Here is a 25,634-nt window from a genome sequence, read left to right as displayed (position 1 = left end):
CAGAGTGCAGGGAGCAGGGCCGCACTGCCGCCATGCTGCCTCCCTGCTGCCCTATTGTTGAGGCGGATGGGCACCATGCCCTGCCAGGAACCTCAACTGCCTTTCTTTTTTTTCAGCACCCTTTTCTTTCTGTTTTTTTGCTTCTCTGTCTTCTCGACTAGCTCACAGTCTTTACTCACTCACAGTCACACGCAGGCTCTGTCTTAAGGTTGGACATTCTTTAGAGGACGGCACGCACACACACAAAGGGCAACTTGGAAAGAGCTTCTCCGACTCCCGTTGTGGGATTTAACCAGAAATATTTTGCCAAATGCAGTCCGTTGTTCTGCAGATTTTAGCAGTATGTGCATTAGCACTGACAAGGGAAAGAGAAAAACAGTTTTATTGCGTTTCAAGCCAATTTCAATTAAGCAGACCTCTGTTAGATAGACTGGATAATTAGGCAGTTGATTCGTGGCAGGCAGTGAAATACTACCAAGCAGGAAGTAACTGTGAACAAAGTTTGTCTTTTAGCAATGTCAGTGAGGTAATACCAAGTACCGTTATCAGGCTAATACCAGAAGAAAACGCTGGATCGAATATCATTGGAAAAAGAGTCCAATCTGATTCTGTTACAAATCTAGCCTGAAGTATCACTGACTTGTTTGTAGCACCACATAACGTAAAGTGAAGTAGGTCATGTAGTAACTGTAGCCTCATGTAGCCTAAATATAAAGGGGAATTCTTAGTTTTTTTTCCAGTTCTGATTGGTTTAATGTGAAATGTTCCCTTCTAGAAAACGTACTAATTTGACAAACATTTGATGCATCACAGAAAAATATTATAAAAAATGGTTATGAATACATACGCCTGATGTCTGAGACGTTGTTGTACGGTAGTTATGAGATGTTTTTGACCTGAATTATACTGTTTTTTTTATTCTTTGTGTGCTAGAGAAGCACATACAGGGTGTCGTAGGGCAAAACGGTTCCCAAAGAAAACATTTGTTTCCAGATTTGCAACTATTTTACTATCCTCAAAATTACATATAAAAACTCGGAATTCACATGTAGGTTTACTGGTCATTTTGAAGCACAATACGAATGGCACCTGATTCCAATCAACACAATTGTGAACAATTTTTACTCGTAAGTTTCTCTACAAATAACTGTTTCACTTTGAAGTTCAGTGAATGACTTTGCTTACATTACAATGATTGAATTATGCAGAAATTTTGAAGAATCAGTAGAATTCCCCTTTAAGAACAGAACGAGTAGATATATGTTGTGTATATGTCATGCTGTGTTGAGTTTATTTGAGCATGGTACTTGACCATCTAAGTAAAATGCTTCAATTTCAAATTTATATTGGTTTCAGCTGATGCTCAACATTTCAGGATCAGTATCGCATATAAAGAAATGGGGTTGTGCTATGTATGTATGGTAGTGATCGCATATTTGTATGAGAACCAGTATCGGGCTGATATTAGCAGAAAATGCTGGCTCGCTTTTGGAGGGTGTAAAAAAAGAATGAATCTGATCCAGTGCTGTAACAAATTTAGCCTGAACTTAATCACATTGTGCACTTGTGCATTAGCACTTAATAACGTTGTGTGATGTTCTTAGCGGTGCATGTCTTGCTGTAGGGTGTTGGTGTTTGAGCACTTTGAGCATGGTAAATTTGTTTTAGATGCTCATCTTATGTGAAGTGCTTCAACTGAAAATGGACCATTTTAAAGCTTATTCATTTTTATAGGAAATATATTGGATCAGTATCCAATATATTTGGAGCACAGTGCTCAAGATTTCAGTATTGACATGCCTCCTTCTTATGGCAGCTTCTTAAGTACATCTGAGTCATCATTAACCGAAACAACAACATCATAAATAAAGGATGGATCACTTCCTGAGTCTATAATACCAGTTATTTTATTGGGTGTTTTCATGACCACTGAACACTGTGGTCACATTGTGTGTTCACAAAGAGTCTGTGTGGGGTACCTCGGTATGATTCAGCTGCCCTGTCCTGCAGCTCTGGCATTCAGCTCCTCCAGTGACAAGGAGGCAGCAGCTACCATTTGCTGGGCTTGGTCATTATGGGTGGGTGTTGTGGTTTGGAATGAACACCTGCTGTACTTTAATGGCTATATGAGAAATTGGCAACATTGTATTTATGCCAGTGTGAATGCGTTTGCTGTTGAACCTTGTTGTTACTACAAAACGTATAACTTTCGTATGCCTCTTTTGAAATTAGTTGGTCAAAAATGTTAAAATGGGAAGGCAACACAACAGAACCATAGAACAGTGGTATCTGTTTTGACTAAACAGTAAGAGGGTTTAAAGTCGCTGGACTTTTATCAGCAGGATGTTCCCCTCTCTTCTGTCTTGTCTTTTAATGTGAAGCTAGCTTATAAGATGAGAGGCTGAGCACACAGGCTGCTGAGGTCATATTCCCATTCCTGATCAAGAAAACTGCAAGGCCATGCAGCACCAAGTCATCACATATTTGTTATCTTATCTTCTCTGTTTCACTAACCCCAACTCAAACTGCAGTGTTAAATATTTTTACTGTGTGTGTGTGTGTGTGTGTGTGTGTGTGTGTTTCAGAGGTGGGAACAGGTCATTATGTTAGAAGTAACAAGTGAGTCGCAAGTGAAGTCCCGAATCAGTATAAGTAGTTTTCTAGTTGAGTCCTGAGTCGGTAGAGGGAAGTCCTATACAAATTCCATTTCAACATTGAGCACCGAAAATCATGGTAATGGTAATATAGACTTTTTTGATAGCTTGTTGAAAATTATTATTAAATTAATGTTAATTTTTTATTAAGTATTTTTTCAAATTAGTAAGTCCATGTTACATGGATAACAATGTTGTAACTAAAAGTAAGCACAGCTACACATGAAAAAAATGGAAACAATGATTAAATGTACTATTGAAACATAATAATAATAATAATAATAATAATAATAATAATAAAATACAATAACAAAAAACAATAAAAATACCTTAGAGTTGAACAGGATCATTGAATTCAGATGACAGACAGTAGAATTCAAAATGATCATGAAGGCTTATTGATGCTTCTTTTGAATTTTGCTTGTTTCAAGCCTATGGAGTTAAACATATAGTTAACATATAGTTAGTTAAGCATATGCCATTAAGTGAGTCATTTTGTGTGAAGAGTAGCCGACCATGTAGAGATTATTCTCTGTTTCTTCCACTTTGAGTCTCGAGTCTTTCTGAGTCATAAAGTCCGAGTCCGAGCCTGAGTCATTGGTGTTCAAGTCAAAGTTGAGTCGCAAGTCTTTTTTCATCTTGTTGAGTCCTAAGTTATCAAATTCATGACTCCAATCTGACCCGATTCCAAGTCATGTGACTCGATTTCACACCTCTGGTGTGTGTTGGTGTAAGTGAGGGAAAACACTTGTAGATGGCCATGTGTTGACCCTAGTGTGAAATATGTACATGCCTTTGTGGGAACCAATGTATGAATTGTGTTTGTATCTTTTAACAACTGTCCAAAATTGCTCTCAGCATGCCACACAGCTGTAGAGGTCAACGTAGGGACTGACGGGAAGTTGTGTATGACTGTGTGATCTGAGGTCAGGAGCCTGTCTGTGGAGCACAATGATATGACAGCTGTTGTGAGGCGTTCCACACTTCACAAACTCTATCACACGCAAACAATGTTCAGTGGCTGTATCCGTGATTGCAGGTAAGCAGCAGTGCCCAGCGGAGAGGAGGTGGAACAGGAGTGCAGGATGGAGAAGGAGGAACTGAAGATGGTTAATAAGGGGCAGGAGGATGAGATGGTAAGCTCCCTGCCTGTACCTAGAACTCAGGTTTGAGGTACTTCACTGTCCAGCAAGGTGCTTGGTTAAAAGTAAAACTGTAGAGAAAGTAAAACCAGCAGCATTTTTTGACTGGAGAGCTAAAGTTCTTTTCATACTTGTTTTGGCACACAGGCCTTCATCAGGGTTGAGAGAAAATGAATCCAGCATAGTTTAAATACGCAATAAAGCAAGACCCTCCTTAGTCTTTTTAAGCTTCAGTAATTTTGAATGTCTCTTTTGTTTTTCAAATGTTCCTGCTGGAACAAAATACCAGGTAGAGGCAGCCAACTTCATACGTTTAAGCTTTATATTGGCTGGCCTCCTAACCCTCTTTGTTTCTGATTGGAAGGTAATATATGGGTGTGTGCTGAAGTTATTGTGTTGGTTTTTATAAAATGGCTCTTGCTTTATTGTGTATTTAAACTTACTGGATTTATTTTCTCTTAACCCTGATGAAGGCCTGTGCTGAAATGCATTGGTTTGAAATTGTCTGGAGTTCTCCAGTCAACAAATGTTGCTGGTTTTGCTTTCTCTACTGTACCTAGAACTTTCAGTATATAGTGACTTATTTGCAGTCTGTTTTCAATATGATGGTTGTAGTCAGATGGTCATGAAGTTGAATTTGTCTTGCAAACTCAAATATACGTAGGTAAAGCTACACTATGTAAGATTTTTTGTTAAAATTGAAAGAAGTAGCATTTTTAGCAGTCACACTAGTCACTAAAATTAGTTGTCTGTGCACTGCTGTGAGTCACCCTGGAAAGCCTGAAATAATTTAAGTCACAAAATGTTCTTCTGCACGTGTTGTGCAATTACACATTTCCACCAGAGAGGTCTCCAAATCTCCAAATGCCCCATACTTATGTAGCTTAAAAATAAAGCCTCAGTGCTACACGTACTGTTGCTTGATGACCTAGTGCCCTGGCACCCTACCTGCTTTGCTTGAGTAATGTTAGTGTATCAATAAGGCTGAGGCATAGTCTCATGCAGAGTGGTGCCTGATGTCCCCCACATGACCTCAGTCCATATGGCAGTAGTGGCAAGGTGCCTATTCCCATTAGAGTTTAGCAGTTTAATACTGTTTGTCGGATGCAAAGCAAGTGCTAATGTGGACTTTCTATGAGGGCAGGTGGTGCAGCTTCTCTATGTTTTATTTATGGTGCATACTGTGGAGGTTTGGGGATAGGAACAGATTATTAAAACAGATTATAATCTGATCATTCCTATGAGTAGGCAGCAATAAGTCAATTGATGCGATTTTGATGTAGGTTGATGTAGGTTAATGAGAAAGTTGCAATGCTTAGTCTTCTTGAAGTAGCTAATCAACTTTCTGGCAGCAAAGACTGAACACATGTATTAGATCTGCTTTCTGCGTCTGTGTTGCAGGAGCTGAGTGGGTATCGGCTGTGCCGCTGGAAGCTAGCTCTGGTGGCGGTGGGGGTATTGTGCACAGGAGGCTTTCTGCTTCTGCTGCTCTACTGGATGCCCGAGTGGTGCGTGAAGGCCACCTGCACCCGCACCACTGTCCGAGACGCCCAGGTGGTGCTGCTCCGGAGTACTGTATGTATTGGTCAACACACAAATTATTATTGTTAGTAGTAGTATTAGTATTGTTATTATTACTTTTACTGAGACTGGCTGTTTTCCTTTCTAATAGAGCTAATGTTTGTAGCACACTGGCTTGTATGTTTGCAAGTTTGTATGATAAGGTCTAAGAACCAAATAGAATTGAATATAATTGAGAGATAGATAGATAGATAGATAGATAGATAGATAGATATATATATATATATATATATATATATATATATATATATATTAGGGGTGGGAATCTCTAGGTACCTCACGATTCTAATCGATTACGATTCAGAGGGCTGCAATGCGATTATAAAACGATTAGCGATTTTTTCTATATAGCATTTATATTTTCTCACTGTGTGAGCTCAAGTTTCGAGTTCAAGTTTCAAGTTTATTTGTCATTTGCACAACATGTCAGGACATTTATGCATTGAAATGCTTGTGGTGAGGCTCAGCTAATCACTCTACAGAAAGTAAATAAGTAAAAATACAAGAAAGACCAACAGAAATATATTAAATATACACACAATATAGAGACAATATACATTGTAAAGTGACTAAGTAACTCTGTGTTATTGTTATTTAAAGTGACTTGGTACTTTTAAAGCAAAGTATTTGTCATGATCCATAATGAATTTACTTCCAATATCTTTTTTTAATAAAACAAATGGAAGTGATGTGGCAAGTGAACTGGAATGCTCTAAATGTTGCGGCTCCCAAGTTGGTTTGATTTTTGTTGAAAGGTCAAATTGTTAACATTTGTGTTGTGATTCCTGACCTAACCTGGCTTTAATGCAGAGGGAGCCGGTCGGATTTCTCACTCATCCAGTTGTGTTTTTGTTATGTGCCGCCACAGACTGTCAGGGTGCTGCACTTCCGCACTTCCAAGTACAACACACACAACCCCAAAAGTCCCTCTCTGTCTAAACATTTGATGAATTATATTATTCATTCGATCCATGTACATCAAGTTTCATTCAATATATATAAATTTTCATTCCATATATATCAATGTTCAATCAATATAAATCAGTGTTCATTACATATATATCAATGTTCATTCCATATATATCAATGTTCGTTCTACTGAGATATATGGAATGAACATTGATATATATGGAGTGAACACTGATATATATTGAATGAAAATTTATATATATTGAATGAAACTTGATGTACATGGATCAGACAATGAGATGAAAACATGAATAATATAATTCATAAAATGTTTTGTTTAGACAGAGAGGGACTTTTGGGGTTGTGTGTGTTGTAGCCTTGCACCCCACCCCCCCCACCCCCAAACAGACTGTTTACATTGTTATTTAATGTTGCTATGTTGTTGTTCTTCAGCTACAGTGTGTGTGTGTGTATGTGTTTACTGTGTTATTTTGTGTCCAGCTCAGAGTTAATTAGAGTGTGTTGGTGTTTGGTGACCATCAGAAGAAAGAGTAGGGCTAGCAGTGACCTACCTCAATTTTCAGTTGCTTTTCAAGTGGCATTGTTTTCCCTTGCTCTCAATAAAAGAGCATTTTTCAAACAGAAGTTATGGCCTGATCTGACTCTTCTTCTGCACCATGTCAAATTATGTATATATTGAAACTCCACCCATCTGTATCTTCACATCATATATCAGCCACTCTCAGGTCACTCTGTCCACAGCATCACTGTGTATAGATACTGGTCAGAATTCCCTTCCTTTAAGCTCCACCTGGAGTTTGTTAATGCCGATTTATTGATGTACAGTTTTTCTTGGCCATCCTCAACCCTTCAACAGCGACTTTCATTCAATATATATCTATGTTCATTGTATATATATCAAAGTCCATTGTATATATATCAATGTTCATTAAATATTTCCTGTTTGGCTTGCATATATGTATGTATGTATGTATGTGTGTGTGTGTGTGTGTGTGTGTGTGTGTGTGTGTGTGTATATATATATATATATATATATATATATATATATATATATATATATATATATATATATATATAATTGACATTACTGTAGTCCACCTGTTTTTCTGTGTAGTTTGCTAGCTCCCTTTCACCTTGTTCTTCAGTGGTCAGGACCCCCACACTACCACCACAGAACAGGTAATATTTGAGTGGTGGATCATTCTCAGCACTGCAGTGACACTGACGTGGTGGTGGCGTGTTAGTGTGTGTTGCACTGGTACAACTGGCAGTCGTCACTGCAAGACTGAGAATCATCCACCAACCAAAAATATCCAACAAACAGCATCCTGCAGGCAGCATCTTGTGACCACCGACGAAGATCTAGAGGATGATTAACACAAACTGTGTAGCAACAGATGAGCTATCGTCTTTGACTTTACATCTACAGTGTGGGCCAACAAGATAGATATGTCTAATAGAGTGGACAGTAAGTGGACACAGTGTTTAAAAACTCCAGCAGCACTGCTGTGTCTGATCTCCTCATGTGGTGGTCCTGTGGCGGTCCTAACCATTTAAAGATCAGAATGAAAGTGGGCTTACAAAGTATGCAGAGAAACAGAGTACACTCTGCAGTTGTTAAAAAAAAAGTGCACCTGTATGGTAAGTGGCACTGATAAAATGGACAGTGAGCCACATTCACCAATGTTTTTTCTTATATTTGTTCCTAAAAAAGATTTTTTCTTAAACCGCATTATGTTATATTGATACATAACTGCATATAATATATATTATATTTTTGACTTTGCTTGTGTGTGTGTGTGTGTGCGCACCAGGATGAGTTCAAACGCTGGTTCCGGGCTAAGGTGCGTGTGATGCTGGCCCCAGGGAGGAACCCTTACATCAGCTTGGACTCTCAGACCACCACCCCCATGGCCAACGGCCACACACCCCACCCTTCTGACACCTCAGCCGATGGGTTCATCAGGAAATATGCCGAGTACCAGCCTGTACAGGTACACATACCTGCCACTTTTCACAATCTCGCACATGCACAGACTCATATGTATCTACACACCCTGACCCATGCGTGTCCTCATGGGAGTTCCAGATAAAGTACTACTGTGTGAACGTTACACCCTCCTGCGCAGTCTGACTGAGGTATAACAAATATGCACAATGCCAGTCTGTGCAGGTATACTCCACCTGTACCTAAACATGACTGCCACAAAAAAACTAAAAACTAAAAGGGCCATTTCTGTAGCTCTAGCACTTTGCTGAGTAACCCTCTCTCATGCTTTCTCTCTCGCTCTCTCTCTCGCTCTCTCTCTTGCTCTCTCTCGCTCTCTCTCGCGCTCTCTCTCTCTCGCGCTCTCTCTCTCTCTCTTTCTCTCTCTTTCACAGATCCGGTATTTTACACTCCATAGCACAAAGTACTACTGGAATGACACTATCCAGAACTTTGAAGTGTTAACGTAAGCAACTTCCCTTTCTAGTGATTTCTGAAGTGGTGAATGCAGTTTAGAATGCCTCTAGGGTGTTTGACTTGTCTTAATCCTGCTGTGTTCTGCTGAGGACAGGGGTCTGGAGGATATAGGGGTGCGGTGTTCCACCATCCATTTGGAGCACAGTGCCGGCCTTAGGCAAGACCAGCAGGAGTACAGGTAACCCCTGCCCTGCACATTTTAGTGTTTTCCTTGCTTTAACACACTCATTTTAGTGCGGGAAGGGTTTAATTAGCTTTACCAGCTTTAGCTGCCCACATACGGTAAATGTGCCACATATCTCCAGAGCTAGATATTCCAGTTTAAGAAAACCCCATTGTGATGATGTATGTTGTAGGTGGAAGGAACTATTGAAAGACTACTAGCACTTCAGGAGCATACCTGAGGGGAGCTGCTTATGACATGTTTGCTTGATGCGTGCTGGGTAATGTAGGAGAGAACATTGATCACCAAAAGCACAGAAATTCTGAATTCTATCAAAAGAGTGAATTCTGTCAAACCAAAGAGGCTGTGGGATGCTAGCATATTAAATGGTAGTTTTAGGCCGGAATCACACTTCAGTAGTTGGATCGGGTATGCTGGAGAAGAGAAAACACCAGAGTATGCACAACATGAGTGCTCCTTCACCATGGCTGGGACCCACTTCCCTATACGAATTCTTCTGTGAACAGGCCGTTTTTTTGTTTTTTTTTTAAGAGAGCATAAGAGTATATAGAAAAATACATGCAGACATCTTGTTCCACTGATCAGTGGTAATATAGCATATTGGCTTCCTCTTCAGGCATAGACGGATAAAGATTGCATAAAAGGGCTGTGGCATTCCCCATGGATCACTGTCCTCTGTGAGGCAAAGACACATTAAATCTAAAGTTGGAGCTTAAGTTCTCGGTCTATTAGGGAAAGTCTTTTTTAACCAGTTAGAGATTTGTGGGGGCATGTGTAACTCGGTAGGAGATCTGGCCACTATACTCTGTGAGGATTCAATGCACATTTCCTTCGGTGACCTGCCTTAATCCGCCTTGGCGAGCCGCAAACTTGACTGGATTAGGCCAACATAAGTGGGTGTTCCTGCAGGTGGGAATATTTAACACCTAAGTGCATATGTGGAAGCATGCCACATTAGAGGATGAACAAGATGGTATATACTTTACTTTTTGGTGTGTAATTTGCAGTTTGCTTTGGTCTTTTGCAGGAGATTATTTTTTGGAGTGAATGAAATTGCTGTGAAAGTGCCTTCCCTTTTCAAGCTGCTAATCAAGGAGGTAAGACAGTCAGGTTGTGTTACATCAGCTGAGTTTAATGTTTAATCTAAACAAGCATGGACTTGCAAAACAAATTTTTAATGACTGTGCTCTCAGGTGTCTATAAAGATAGCAGTGTTTTTTAAAAGCTGCTGTAACATGATCTACAGAAAGGATCCTATCAGTCCCATTCAAATTTGACCTGGTAGCTATGGTCATGTCTTGTGGGAAAGGAGTTGTAACTGTTTCGCTTGGAGACACTCAGGGAAGTTACTTGTATTCTCTGTGGCCCATATCACGCTTGTAAGTGCTGCTGTACCTCACGTGCAATGTTGGACATTAGAACCTGTAATACATTAGGAAAAAAAAACTGTAGTTTGATTTCATGTGGTGATTTTGACTGTAAACTCCCAAGCTGATGTTTATGCTCATGAGAAACTATATTTACTACATCAGCAAGGTAGTTGGTTGAAATATAAAAAAACTATTAAATTAAATGTTAGAACATTGTTTTCTATGTGTCCAATCTCATTGTGCTCAGAAAATGTTCTGTTTCTCTTTTTTCTGCTTTCTCTCAGGTCCTCAACCCCTTTTACATCTTCCAGCTCTTCAGTGTTATCCTATGGAGTGCCGACGAATACTACTACTACGCTATGGCTATTGTGTTAATGTCAGTCATATCGATAGCTACCTCACTCTACACCATCAAAAAGGTGAGTAGGGCTCTTCACCCCGTCTATCTCAGTACTGCACACTGTGTGGGAAAAAAAAATAAGGGCCTTTGTCCCAAAGAATGCCTGCTCAGGGGAGCGAAGGAAGTCAGAGGGTCAAATAAGACTACAAAGCTGCTTAAACTTTAGAAAGACATTCTGGTAACATTTAACCATTTGCACTTAGGTTACTTCATAAAATGATGTCTGTTTCCGAAAAAGATTTTTAACACTGCAACAATATTTTAGCGCAACATTGCAGACTCATTAAGAGTACTGTAAAGCATTGAGGTGGAATCACCAGAGTCTGGGGCTGTTTTTTATACAGTGGTGTCAGTGAGACTGTGTTCTTCACTGATGGGGTGATGAACTCTGAAGTGTACAAAGCAGGGCCCACCTTATACCAGTTGACCCATAATTTCCTGATGATAGGGCGAAACCATAGACATTTGTGCCAGAGGGCAGGTCAAGATGAGGCACTTTCTGTTTAACTGTATAATAGCAATACAAGCTGAACTGGTGAAAACAATCATGTTAAGCACTACAAAAAATGTAAAATTCATCCAGATAAAACCTTTAGTGTAAGAATAAAACAAAAAATTAGTTCAAAGAACTAGTGGAAAAATAAGAACAATAATAGGTGATGAATAGAAATCAAAAATGCAAAGTATACTGGGTATCTTGGCTGTAGGGCTACAATATATTATTTAAGGCTGAGTTTCTGTTGTTTAAGTCTAAGAAGTGTTATACCTGAAAACTGATAATCATGTCAGTAAAGCGCTGTTTAACTAAAACTATTGGGGTTTAAAATTACCGTCTAAAATATGAATGTAAAATATTTGTTATCTTAATTTTTTAGCCCCCTTCAGTGGGTATCAGTAATGGACACACATTTTTGACCCTAGTACAAAGGCATTTTGTATGCAAACCTGCAGAAGTTTGTAAAGAAACTGCTCAAATGATAACAATCTCAATGACACCAGCAGCCTTTTGAAAGAATACTTTGTGAAGAAGAAGACTGCACTCTCTGTTTTAACATGCATGCCACATGGTTTGACATTGTTTTTTTTTAACACAATGAACTTAATATATTTTAAGTATGGCACAAATGTCTAGTGAGCCATTTATCAGTGAGCCTGTGGTTTTTGAGGTTTGCTGAGTAGTATAGGGTGTTCATACCTGTCCAATTTTTGTTCCTATTTTTGTAGCAATACGTCATGTTGCACGACATGGTGGCTGCCCACAGTATTGTTCGTGTATCAGTCTGCAGAGCCAATGACGGTATGTTTCATGCTCCACATTTAAGTTCTTCTGATCCATAACTCCCTTGAAACAGTGTGTTTATGCTGAACCCAGACAGTAAAAACAGAAGCTGTCGCTTAAAAGTGCATGGGCGTCTAGAGCCTGGAGGGCAGTGCTGCAAGGGTGGATTACCTGCCTGAAGGGCGGCTGGTGCAGTGGTCTCTTCCATGATGAGTCAGCATTCTATCTGCTGTGCACAGGGGCGTGGGTAATGAGGGAACTGCTGAGCCAGTCTGGGTTACTGATGCACGTATCCCCCCTCCTTTCACCTCACCCTCCCTCTTTTTCTCTCTCCCCATCTCCTTTTCTTCCTCTCTCGGTCTTATCTGCCCTTATACAGAGATTGAAGAAGCAATGTCCACAGACCTGGTGCCTGGTGACGTCATGGTCATTCCCAGCAATGGGACCATCATGCCCTGTGACGCAGTGCTGATTAGTGGAACCTGCATCGTCAATGAGAGCATGCTAACAGGTTACTGGCCGTGTCTTTGCATTATGTCATCAGCTGATGCTGTTCTGTTACAGGAGCTGAATCATGTATTCAATATCAGTGCTGATTCACCCCTATCAAAGTCCAGTCCTATCAAATGTTATTTTTTATCTCTGTTCTTTCCTGGTCAGAGTGTTCCAGTCCAATGAACAGCAGTGTTGTCAACAAACAGAAAATTCCCTGAATTGTTCCTTTCATTTTATGTGACTTTATTTATCTCCTTGGGCTGTTTTTATGGATCTACAAACTGATCAGGTCACATAAAACTACAGAACACAGTCCTTAGTAATAATAAAGAATTTAGTAAAATTTTCATCTCTCTTCTCTGCTTAATAGGCGAGAGCGTGCCTGTCACTAAGACTAACCTACCCAACCCCTCACCGGCTGAGAAGGGGGCAGAGGATGACCAAGTATACAACATGGATGAACATAAGAGACACACTCTATTCTGCGGCACCAATGTCATCCAGACCCGCTTCTACTCTGGAGAACTGGTCAAAGCTGTGGTTGTCAGGACCGGTAAGTGTCTATAGAAACAAAGTGGACATGTGAAAGTGTTCTACCAACTCTGCTTTACTAACTCAGTTCACATGAATGAAATCACTGAGCTGTATTCAAATGTTAGGTTAATTGAGCACATAAAAAACTCCTTAACATTTGGTGGATGTTTGTATGTTTTTTACTCCTTTCTTTGTTTCCTTCAAGTGCACCATACTCTGTTTCTCAGTTCTCAGTCATCTCTGCACTCGTTGGCTTATTTTCTCTATTCTCAGTGTCCAACAAAGGAATGCATTGTATCTTTCATTAGCTACAACTCCAGCAGCTCCATCCACTAGCTATGTTATTGTAGTCCAGTCTCAGATTGTTGTTCCTTGACCTACTGTGATCACTCCTGCAGAGTAGGCTAAAACGTTGCTCTAGATATGGTGTTTAACTGAACTTCCAACATCTTAGTGCTTAAAACAGCTCATCTTCCATGATCAGTACAAAACTGTCATAGTTTGCTATAATATATTTGAAGTTGGATATGAATAGCCAAATAAAAAAGTCTACCAAATTGGTGGTAGTAGTACAGTTCAAAGGGGAGTTCCTCAGATTTTTTTCAAAATCTGATTTTTTCAACTTTTTATATACAATAGTCATCAGGGGTTGTGATAACTACAACACAAATACAGGCATAAACAACCACTGAACCTGCATTTGTCTTTTGAGTTTTTTTACAAGTGACATTAATAATAGTAAAATAGTAGTAAGTCTAAAAAGTATGTTTTTTTTTTTTAAGCCCCATTTTGCCTTGCACTGCTAGGAATAATATCTTGGCAAGTGAAATCATCTTAGATGTAGTCTATGTATCCAGTATGTCTCATTTTCAGATTGTTCTAAGAATATTATAAGGTTATTTAATTTATTGTAAATTTCTTTACTTGTTTTAAGTCCTTTTTTGGAAATTGTCTTATTCTTAGTGAATAATTTGAATTATTTCTTGACAAGCAAAATTCTGTATGATGTCTTAAAACAAGTGAAAATAAGACAATTTCACAGCATAAAATGACTCAAGTAAAAATGTATAGAAATAAGTAATCTTAATATATTTTTACAGTAATTATAGAATGAGAAATGTTAGATAAAGTGATGAAATTGACAACTTGTTTTTAGACATTTTCACTTGCTAGTTTTTTTTGCAGTGTCGAGCGCCCTGCATGTACCTTTGTGCCATGAGTGTTTTTTATCTGGCAATGTATTAGTAATCATTTCATGTAATAGCATCCTGTCGTGTAGCTTTTAGAGGCATTCAAAACTTCCCACATCTGGGTCCTATCACAACTGCTGAAAAGCTGTGACTCAACACATTGTGAAAGTTTCTCTAGAATGGCACGTTTCACATCAGACCACTCTGAAACACTTTGATGGCATCTTGAAGATTTAATGACGCAGAAATGTTTGAAAAGTCAGTAGAATAACCCTGTAACTGTGAACCAGTGTGTGTGCATGTATTATACCTCTGTAGTGCATGGAGTATCACACACATAACATGAAGCTTTCTTTCTTCCAGGGTTCAGTACTGCCAAAGGCCAGCTAGTTCGTTCCATCCTGTACCCTAAGCCCACAGATTTTAAGCTGTACAGAGATGCCTACCTGTTTCTGCTTTGTCTGGTGGGAGTGGCTGGCATTGGCTTTGTCTATTCGATCGTCCTGAGCATTATGAACCAGGTAGGACATTGTCCAATGTAACTTAAGATATCAGTGTATTAAACTGAATAGAGTAGTTTGGTTGTGGTCTTTGATTATAGACTGCAGTTTTTTGCAGCTGTCTTCACTGAAGAAGAAGAAGAAAAAAAGTTAAAACTACTTTAGAAGTGAAAGTGGTGTGATTTGTGTAATCAAGCTTTTACTTTAACTCAAACTTCGTGCTTTCATAGGTTCCAGCTAAGACCATCATCATCGAGTCTCTGGATATTGTCACCATCACAGTGCCGCCCGCACTGCCTGCAGCCATGACAGCTGGCATTGTGTATGCCCAGCGGCGCCTCAAGAGGCTCGGCATCTTCTGCATCAGCCCACAGCGGATCAACATCTGTGGTCAGCTCAACCTGATCTGCTTTGACAAGGTAATAACCAGTATCCTGCATGTACTGTATAAACGGGTATGGATTCTTGTATTGTATTGTTTCAGGAGACCACCACGTAATGATGGTCTTATTTGCACACTTGCAATATAATGTCATAATTCAGTTTATTTTTTAGAAACTTATTGCTTATCATAATACAGCCCAGCTGTATACTTTGTTTGTCTCATCTGCAAATTGCACCTACGATATTTTTCACCTGCGCTTACTTTGAAATCACCTGTCTGCTCACTTTTATACAGTGTGGGAGCAACATTTGTGCTGATGGTCTTCATCTTATTATGCTGTATGCCTAATTTACTTATAAAGTAGAGCTGTTTGCATGTTTAATATATTTTTGCCTATGGAAGAGTAGTCCTGCCAAGTTTTTCTCCTTCTCTGTTTCTAGCTGCAGCTTGTCAAAATTTTGTCTTGGCATCTCAAAATATAACTTACTTTCTAAAAGTATGTACTTGGTTTGAAATAATGACCTATGTCATGTTATTGAATTAATTAAATATTTCATAATAAAATAAATATTTTGTGATACTCAATGTTCTGAGACACTAAATAGATACTTTTTCCTCTACATGTTGTATGATGAAAAATATTTACCCAAATGATTGGGCATCTCAAATAATGACTTACTATATCAAAAGAATCACTTATTTTCTCAACATATTGACTTGAAATAATGACTTAGTGTCATCTTGAAGTAATTATTTAATAACTGATTTTTTCAACATATTATCTCAAGAAAAGAGAAGTTAAATCAATATTTCAGGAAAACAAGTGATTATTTCAGGTTGATAAGTCAATATAAGTCAATAAGTCAAAGAAAAAATTTAATTAACAAAGAAAGTCATTATTACAAAATAAGTCATTATTTTGACATTCAATATTTTGAGAACATATATCATTATTTCGAGATACTGTTTTGACATACTTCTGCAAGAAATTGAGAAGTGGGGGCAAGGGAACAACAGGTGACTTTTTCTCTTCTACCTGGCAGGAGTGAGCTTCCGTACTTGCCTTATCCACTCATAAAAAGTGTGTGTAACTCTGTCTTTCTCCTGCAGACGGGCACACTCACTGAGGACGGTCTGGATCTGTGTTGCGTGCATAGAGTAGAGAATGGAAGGTGGGCATCATAACTTCTTATTAGTGGTCATTTGGAAATGATGACACACTTAAGCTGTGAGCTTTTGTTTCTATGTTTCTTTCACCTTTACACAGAGGTTATATAGGTTTAAGCAGACTTTCAGTTAGGATGCACTTATGTCCATAAAACTGGCCCTTGGTCTACCAACGTGGTCCTTGTATTGTCATAATGATGCTGGTCTTTTTCTCACTTTCTAGTTTCCATCACACAGAGGAGAATGCTTACAAAGAGAGCCTGGTGAAGTCTCACTTTGTGGCCTGTATGGCCACATGTCACTCTCTCACCAAGATTGAGGGTCAGCTCTCTGGAGACCCACTGGACTTGAAGATGTTTGAGGCCACTGGCTGGGTTTGTACCTCATTACTCCTATCTCCTGTTGCTATAGCTCTCTTATTAAAAAGAGACAAGTCCAGACAAGTGAAACGCCTGGACCAGCCCACTTGTGGGCCACTCCCACTTGTGGTCATGTATCATGGGATTTGAACTTGTTTAGCAGTGCTTTGCTTGAGTAACAAAGGCAGCTTTTTGATCTTAAAGCAATTAACTTGCAAAAGGACTCTCCCTGGTCACATCTATTGAATGCTGTCTGTTGGCCCAAGTGATTGGGTGTGTGTTTAGTAATTTAATTCAAAAATGAATGTTTTCATGCAGTAGCGATGTAAGCAAACTAATATAGCCTAACCTAGCTCATTTCTACCTGGTAGAGGAGAAGCAGTCTGCTCTGTTTCTGGCGGCTGTATGTCAACTTTAACTTACTATGTCAAAAATACGTGTTTACTAAGAATATAGACTTAGGCAACTTTTCCTCCTCTACCGTATGATAAGAAATACATATCCAAATGATTGGGTATGTATTTAGTAATTTATTTCAACACTGAGTATTTTCACAAAGTAGCAATGCACACAGACAAGACAAACTTGAATGTTTAAAGCCCCAAGCATTCGCAAACATTGTATGTCATGTGAAATGTAATTTTGTAATGAACTGAAACTGTTATTCAACTTGATTTCTATTATGTAAACTGTCCTCTGTTGATTTTGCTGTGTGTGTCTCAGATCCTAGAGGAGGCCACAGAAGAGGAGACTTCTCTCCATAACCGCATCATGCCAACTGTAGTGCGCCCACCCAAGCAGCTTCTTCCAGAGCCAGTGATGTCACCAGAGCAGGACATGGTGCGTTCATCTGTGTCCTCTGTACATTTAAATAGAACATTTCATAATGTTCTATTGTCTAGCTACTGCATTTTTACATTTTAAAATTTATTTACATTTAATTTAAATGTATTCACCTTCTACATTAATCATTCTGCTGAATCAATCACTGACATTCCTTGTTCTCACTGTTTGTGGTTATGTTACAGGAGCTGTATGAACTGCCGGTAAGTATTTGATGGTTACTAATTAATTCTGTAGCTGTATAAGAATGTGGAAGAGCGTGGCTTAATTTTATCCCTTGCAGGCATCCTACGAGATTGGAATTGTACGGCAGTTCCCCTTCTCCTCTGCCTTGCAAAGGATGAGTGTGGTGGCCCGGCTGCTCGGAGAAAAGCGGATGGATGCCTACCTCAAGGGGGCGCCAGAAGTGGTGGCAAGTCTATGCAAAAGAGAGACCGGTTAGTTGAATTGGATAAATTTGTGAAGTACTGTTAATCTGCAGGCTTATGATTCAGCTATTATGAGAGAAAGGAGTTAAGGAGGAGTTAAGTGTATATTATTGTTCTCTGCTCTGCTCACAGTGCCGCAGGACTTTGCAGAGGTACTAGAGGACTATACAAAGCAGGGTTTCCGTGTCATTGCCCTGGCGCACAGACGCCTGGAGTCCAAACTCACCTGGCATAAAGTACAAAACATTAACAGGTACTGGAGAACACCCAGTATTTCCTCTCTACTCCCATGAGGACTTGGAGCCATCTGGCTCCTCACTCATTGATATGCCTTACACCATCTGTTTACATGATGTAGGACTGTTTACTGATGTAGGACTTTTCAAGTGTATTCATGGTCTTTGGCTGAGGTGGTTCTTCACTTTATAGGTCTCAAAAACGCCATATTTAGTATTGTGGTTATGGTCTATAATTCATTAACAGTAATTCTGATTGCCACAATAAACGAATCATGGTGAAAATGTGTATTTTATCATACATTAAATTGTTACCTAAAGAATTATAATTGAATTGAGTTGTTCACAGACCAAATATTTACACCCCTGTTAAACTTTGTTCTTCTTCTAATTACATAGTTGGTTTTGGTTGTATTGACATGACTGATTTGAATCCATAGGGATCATATAGAGACCAACATGGAGTTCCTGGGCCTGATTATCATGCAGAACAAGCTGAAGGCTGAGACTCCAGGAGTGCTGGAGGACCTCAGACGAGCCAACATCCGCACAGTCATGGTTACAGGTACAGAAAAACCTACGTTCATCTTGCAGAAGATAGCTCTTTCTACACGTACCATCAAAATTCATGTTTTACCACTACCCACGTGTGACCCTGAGCAAGCTGCGAAGCTACACTTAAGGGCTGTTTTTAGTGTGTAGACTCCAGCAGCTTAATGCCACTCTCACCGGGTTCATTAGGTATTTCTGGAATCCAGACTAATAAAGATCTCAGCTCTGGCTTACCGACAGAGAGCTCCAAAGTTCAGTTAGGGCTCAATGCGGCATTGTGAATCTAATCACACTATTAAATTGAGCTGCCCGGCACAACCTGTGTATTACCCACAATGTGTCATGAGGGACGCTGGGTGCCTGCCAGTAGGGTCTGACCTTTTATAGATGCTCATGCCATTACTATTGAGGTTTACATTGAGTCTTCTCTCCTGTGCACAGGCGACAATATGCTGACAGCCATCTCGGTGGCACGGGACTGCGGCATGATCCCACCACAGGATCGAGTCATCATCGCAGACGCCCTGCCCCCCAAAGATGGCCAAGCGGCCAGGATCAATTGGCGATACGCTGATAACCCCAGCAAGCACGCCAGCAAGGCTGCTACACTAGAGGTCAGTCTGCACCCTCTGCTGGACTGACACTGCTATTGCAACAGCAAGTGTCAGCCCAAGCTCTCGTTTTAGGAACAGAAGGCCACAGTCCAACATGCTTTTTATTTATTGTGGGCAAAGTCCTTGATTTGGAGCCTTTTCAGATATCTTGGCACCAGCAGAAGAAAGCCAAGCATGACTTGGAATACAGCAGTGTGATTAGGTCGCAGGAATTGGATGAATAATTGAATGAGTGAATTGTTCTCCGCAGCTGCCCAGTGTTCTGTCCACCAGAGTAAACAGATCTGTACAACATGGTAGTTGATGCAGTAAAGCCACCATGGAAAACATTTAGCATATGCACTACATTGATTGATTTTGCTGTTAGATATAAGTAGCAGGGTAAAAGCTTAGCTTTGGCAGAAAAGGTTGTTTTAACACAGGGGTTCTCAACCTTTTTCACCCCAAGGCCCACCTGTGTATAACTATAAAGCATAGCAGCCCACAGAAAAACTAAAATCAACTTTTTAATTTTTTTTTTCTTAATTGCTCACATTGAAAACCTGTGAATTAGCGCCTGAAAAAGATCAGATTGTCCATTTCACTTGATTCACAGAAACCAAAATTTACAGTTATGTTAAACATGTTTGCAGAGTCAAAAAAGGGGAAAAAGAAAAAAAGGTAGATGTAGATGTGGACTGTGATTTGGAGCTGCTGTCCATCGCGATTTCCCTGAAAATACTCTTGTGGCTCCCACAGGAGTAACTGTTTGGCCTGGAGATAAACCTCATTTGAAATCTCACTCCACTCACGCTTTTGGATCAGCGTCGCTACAATCAACATTGATAATAAACCTTACTTAATATCTGCTTTATTGTCATTAGTTTATCTAGTTGAGCTTAATTACTCAGATCACTGATGCTCGGCCAGAAATCAAACGCAGATCTTCGCTCTTATTTTATGGCTCGTCTGTCGGTTTTTATCAGCTGCAGCTCGAGCTGCAGGAACGACATTAGAGCAGTAAGTCAGACGTTAAAACAGGCAGATTATACTGACAGTACAGCTGACGTGCTGCTAGAAGAAGAGGAAAGCCGGCTCTACTAATGAATTCCCTTGTTTCATCATAAAATTCGTCCCAACAGCAGTGAACTGAACAGGGTTTGATTGGTCCACACCGAACAAGGTAGGAGAAACACCCTTAGGAACGTATCAGTCTCTGGCTAACTCTGCACTGCATGCCCACGGCTGCATTGTCTCAAACTGATGATGTCTAATGAGACTGCGACTGCAGGGCTTTTGTTTATACGTCTCTACCGGCCCACTACAAAGTACTGCCTCCCCCTAATTCAGGCCAGCAGACCACTAGAGAGTGCCCACAGGTTGAGAAACCCTGTTTTAGCACACATAAAATTTTGCTGGCGACAGCTAGGCTTTACTGATGCTTCATTCCTAAGAACCTTGCTCATTTGTAAGAGAATGTTGTATGCGCTGATGTAGGAGGTGGAGATCAGCGTGGAGGACAGCCCTGAAGAACGGAAGCCAAAGGAACAGTACCACTTTGCCATGAGCGGCAAGTCATTTGCTGTCATTACTGAGCACTTCCAGGACCTGCTTCAGAAGGTTAGGATCCCCAGAATTTAATCATTTTATGTGTTGCGTAGAGCCACATGTACACTAGCATTTAGAAAATTGCAATCATTTGTCATATTAACTGTTGCTGTTACTCGGTTTTATTCAGTGTCAATTGAAATACTATAAGCTAGATATAAGAGGGTATTTGTAGTATTTTCTTATAAATATATGCCTTAAGATTTGACCACCACTTTTTACATATAAAGCAATCTGGATGTTAATTTTATTATAGTCTTAGCCTCAGGTCTGCCCTCACATAATACCGAGCATCTGATATCTAAAGTAGGTTAAGCATTCCCACAACTGTTGGGCTTTTGCTAGTTCCGTTTTAATTGGCTATCCCCATGTCCATGTGCATGCATTTCCGTGCATCTGGGGTTATCATGGGGAACTGGAATTCATGGGCATAACATCTTTAAAAGTTATTCAAGAGTTTTCTTTTAAGCACTTGGTTGCTTTTAAGTGAGAGATCCTAGCATGTTTGCCAGTGCATACCCTTATATTACATGTAGGTTTGTTTTTCTTGTGGCCACATTTTGGTATTCGCCTGCCCTTATACATCATGCTAAATCAGTGGTCTGTGGCTGGTTATTTTGCATGCCAGTTAAACTTTACTTTCCTCTCAAAGTGGCCAGTTCTTGGTCGCGTGAATGGATGCTTCAGACTCTGTGATGATGGGCAGAAGTCTGGCTTGCAAGATAATTGTTTTATAATATAGAATTATTTTGTATAATTTTATTTTAATTTTATTCTCAAATACAGCTTTCTTAGGCATCTATATTTCTGATCCTCATTTATTTTTAGAGCTTTCTACTAATTTATAGAAATCTGAAGTTGTGGAGTAGCAAGTAGTGTCATAATAGAATTATTTTTATATCTCCTTTTTTAAAATTGAAAACAGTGATTTCAGACATTCAAATTGTGATTCCAAACTTTTGGATGCTAGTGTGTGTCACATAATTTTAGATCTTAAGTATAATGTGCCAACTGTTTTAAGAAGATTTTGGATTAACCAGATTAGTTGTTATTTCAGTTTTTTCTTTCTATGTCCAAAGGCTGAATGTTTGTCTCTGTTTATTAACACTTTGCTGTAGCTGGTTTTGCGTGGAACAGTGTTTGCAAGAATGGCTCCAGATCAGAAGACCCAGCTAGTGGAGACACTACAGAGTGTTGAGTGGGTATTATGCCAAAACACACACCGTCACACTGTTCAAGTTACTCATAAACAAATACAGAAATGCATGTAAAATGTAAACTTTTGAATCTTTTTTTCCGTTTCTCTGTCCTGTCTAGTTACTTTGTTGGAATGTGTGGAGATGGTGCTAACGACTGTGGTGTAAGTCCATTTTTGGTGTACAGTACTTCTCCTTCCTCATTTTTAAGTAGTTTTATGTTGTAAGACGTTTGGAATCTAGAACATTATACAGTTATTTTGGTGAGGCAGCAGTGTTTTCTAAGTGGCTTGGCCCCTTTTTTTTCCTAAGGCACTGAAGAGAGCTCATGGTGGCATCTCTCTCTCTGAGCTGGAGGCCTCAGTGGCCTCTCCCTTCACCTCCAGAACTCCCAACATCTCCTGTGTGCCCAACCTCATCAGGTACAACAAGCTAGTTCAACATTTGGAGCTTGCATAAAAAGACACCAAACTAATACTGAAGGGTGCTCTAATGTATTTGATTCTTTAAGTTTTAGAAAACAATTCACACTAAGATGTTTTGGTATTTATAGTGGAAGCAAATAGTCAGATGCACTTGGTTTTTCTTATTTGATATGAAATGCATACGCACGCACACACGCACATACACGCAGGCATTATCTAAGCTGCTTATCCTTCTGGGTCACAGGGGGTTGAAATACATATATCCACTTCATATTTACATACATATTGCCTTTTTATTTTGTACATATAAAAAGTATATATTCATAAGCATGTGATAAATATACAGATATTTTTAAGATGTGATTAAAAAACGAATATGACCATTGTCTTGTTGAAACGTCCATCTTTTCCCCAGATTCAGTTTCTTGGCCAATGAGATTAAGTTCTCCTCTAAAATGCCCCGGGACATCGCTCCATTCATGTTTTTTTAGATGACGTTTAATGCCTCAGTACCATTTGTACAGAAGCAGCCCCATCTCATAGTTCACTGTGGGATCTTGTCTTCTTGGGATCATACTCACAGCCTTTCTTTCTCCAGACATGAGCTAAATTGCTGCCAGAGTTACATTGTTGTTTTGTCTTTGAACTTGTTTCCCCTCACTGTATATTACATGCAACTAGCATAAAGCACTGGTGAGGTCAGAAGTCAAATATCAAAAAGTGATATTTTAAGCATTAAGGACTAACCACAGTTGGCTGATTTCTGAATATTTAAGGTACATTTTGCAGATTCTGCTGATTGAATTCACCAGTGAGTTTAGATTTGTTGGCATATTTCCAGAGGCTTCACTAGAATGTAAACCTGAAATGCTATTTGAAATTATTACTTGATTCTTTCTCTTTTCCCCTCTCTAACTGGGCCAACAAATGCACAGGTTGCTTGAATGTTTTGTCTATCATAGAAAACCTGGCCACATGTCTATATTTATCAAAAGTAATTGAATGATTGGTGAAATTTCTCATTATATTAGAAAATAACACTTACCGCTGCTGTGTTAACACAACTACGATTGCTGTAGTGACTTCTGGTTGAACGTAACTTTAACTCTGTAATCCAGTTTCTTGCAGAAATTCAAAGTCTGTCAGAAAATTTAAGTGGCCCATAATCACAGAAAACTGAATTTCCAAGCTTTTTTTAATTGAACAGCTTGTGGAATGTAAACATTGTTGAAGTTACCTAAAACATACCATTCAATCTCCATACAGTCCATATATATAAATTAAGGTGCAAAAACAGCCCATTTGGAATTCACTGTTTTCGTGGTATGCATACACACACACACACACACACACACACACACACACACACATATACACTATATTGCCAAAAGTATTCACTCACCCATCCAAATCATTGAATTCAGGTGTTCCAATCACTTCCATGGCCACAGGTGTATAAAACCAAGCACCTAGGCATGCAAACTGCTTCTACAAACATTTGTGAAAGAATGGGTCGCTCTCAGGAGCTCAGTGAATTCCAGCGTGGTACCGTGATAGGATGATAAGTCCAGTCATGAAATTTCCTCGCTACTAAATATTCCACAGTCAACTGTCAGTGGGATTATAACAAAGTGGAGGCGATTGGGAATGACAAACTCAGCCACGAAGTGCTAGGCCACGTAAAATGACAGAGCGGGGTCAGCGGATGCTGAGGCGCATAGTGCGCAGAGGTCGCCAACTTTCTGCTGAGTCACTCGCTACAGACCTCCAAACAGATTAGCTCAGGAACGGTGCATAGAGAGCTTCATGGAATGGGTTTCCATGGCTGAGCAGCTGCATCCAAGCCTTACGTCACCAAGCACAATGCAAAGCATTGAATGCCATGGTGTAAAGCGCCGCCACTGGACTCCAGAGCAGTGGAGACGTGTTCTCTGGAGTGAGGAATCACGCTTCTCCATCTGGCAATCCGATGGATGTGTCTGGGTTTGGCGGTTGCCAGGAGAACGGTACTTGTCTGACTGCATTGTGCCAAGTGTAAAGTTTGGTGGAGGCGGGGGTTATGGTGTGGGGTTGTTTTTCAAGAGTTCGGCTCGGCCCCTTAGTTCCAGTGAAAGGAATTTTTGACTAAGGAATTTTGGACAATTTCATGCTCTCAACTTTGGGGATGGCCTCTTCTTGTTCCAACATGACTGTGCACCAGTGCACTTAATCAAGGTCCATAAAGACATGGATGATTGAGTTTGGTGTGGAAGAACTTGACTGGCCTGTACAGAGTCCTGACCTCAACCCGATAGAACACCTTTGGGATGAATCAGAGCGGAGACTGCGAGCCAGGCCTTCTCGTCCAACATCAGTGTCTGACCTCACAAATGCACTTCTGGAAGAATGGACAAAAATTCCCATAAACACACTCCTAAACCTTGTGGAAAGCCTTCCCAGAAGAGTTGAAGCTGTTATACCTGCAAAGGGTGGGCCGACATCATATTAAACCCTATGGATTAAGAATGGGATGTCACTCAAGTTCATATGCATGTGAAGGCTGACGAGCAAATACTTTTGGCAATATAGTGTATGTCCAATAACAAAAACAGCCTGTTTCTCAATAGAGAGAGATTGAAAAACATTGTCATGTAAAAATGACTTGTGAACACTTTTTGTACATAACCCCACATAAATAAAATGTGGGATATGAGCCCGTTACTTAAAAAATAAATAAATAAATAAAAAATATGTTGCCTTTCTACACCTCTATCAATCATTGTGTGGTCTGCAATGCCAGAACTGTCCTGATCAGGCAGGCTTCTTGGGTTTTTCTAGTTTTTCACTTCATTTGAATTGTGGTTTATTTTTTTCCCAAATCTGTCTTTGGCTGATGAATATCAAATAACAAATCTTTAGGATAATTGAGTTGTCAGCTGCTTTAAACCACAGAAAAAATGTCGGTATGCTTCTTATTAAAAACAAATATATGTCTTTCTGAAATCTTCACAACATCTGTTTGCAGGGAAGGCCGAGCTGCTCTCATCACATCCTTCTGTGTGTTCAAGTTCATGGCCCTGTACAGCATTATCCAGTACATCAGTGTCACCTTGCTTTACTATGTGAGTGTCTTCCTTCAG

At 39.7% G+C, this 25,634-nt stretch overlaps 1 protein-coding gene across 3 annotated transcripts in view; it reads left to right on the top strand.

Annotated features, from left to right (window-relative positions):
* The window catches only part of atp13a3 (ATPase 13A3), a 46,320-nt gene that overhangs the window by 11,117 nt on the left and 9,569 nt on the right, over window positions 1-25,634 (top strand). For 2 of the 3 annotated variants that reach the window (XM_036586183.1, XM_036586184.1), the window contains exons 3-27: window positions 3,694-3,790; window positions 5,198-5,371; window positions 8,122-8,301; window positions 8,690-8,760; window positions 8,866-8,949; window positions 9,983-10,052; window positions 10,610-10,744; window positions 11,950-12,022; window positions 12,384-12,515; window positions 12,870-13,052; window positions 14,587-14,744; window positions 14,954-15,142; window positions 16,219-16,280; window positions 16,499-16,649; window positions 17,358-17,474; window positions 17,663-17,680; window positions 17,761-17,914; window positions 18,038-18,158; window positions 18,582-18,706; window positions 19,135-19,307; window positions 20,784-20,906; window positions 22,013-22,092; window positions 22,212-22,254; window positions 22,403-22,512; window positions 25,520-25,616. In XM_036586183.1, the coding sequence (XP_036442076.1) occupies window positions 3,740-3,790; window positions 5,198-5,371; window positions 8,122-8,301; window positions 8,690-8,760; window positions 8,866-8,949; window positions 9,983-10,052; window positions 10,610-10,744; window positions 11,950-12,022; window positions 12,384-12,515; window positions 12,870-13,052; window positions 14,587-14,744; window positions 14,954-15,142; window positions 16,219-16,280; window positions 16,499-16,649; window positions 17,358-17,474; window positions 17,663-17,680; window positions 17,761-17,914; window positions 18,038-18,158; window positions 18,582-18,706; window positions 19,135-19,307; window positions 20,784-20,906; window positions 22,013-22,092; window positions 22,212-22,254; window positions 22,403-22,512; window positions 25,520-25,616 (2,874 nt within the window). In that variant the 5' untranslated portion in view covers window positions 3,694-3,739. Of the gene's footprint in view, window positions 1-3,693; window positions 3,791-5,197; window positions 5,372-8,121; window positions 8,302-8,689; window positions 8,761-8,865; window positions 8,950-9,982; window positions 10,053-10,173; window positions 10,335-10,609; window positions 10,745-11,949; window positions 12,023-12,383; window positions 12,516-12,869; window positions 13,053-14,586; window positions 14,745-14,953; window positions 15,143-16,218; window positions 16,281-16,498; window positions 16,650-17,357; window positions 17,475-17,662; window positions 17,681-17,760; window positions 17,915-18,037; window positions 18,159-18,581; window positions 18,707-19,134; window positions 19,308-20,783; window positions 20,907-22,012; window positions 22,093-22,211; window positions 22,255-22,402; window positions 22,513-25,519; window positions 25,617-25,634 lie in introns of those variants that run through there. The other variant, XM_036586185.1, reaches the window with a different exon arrangement.

Source organism: Colossoma macropomum, unplaced genomic scaffold (genome assembly GCF_904425465.1).
Source record: "Colossoma macropomum unplaced genomic scaffold, Colossoma_macropomum, whole genome shotgun sequence".
Lineage (NCBI taxonomy): Eukaryota > Metazoa > Chordata > Actinopteri > Characiformes > Serrasalmidae > Colossoma > Colossoma macropomum.
Note: the sequence above shows the minus strand (reverse complement) of the source record. Positions and strands in the feature narration are given on the sequence as shown.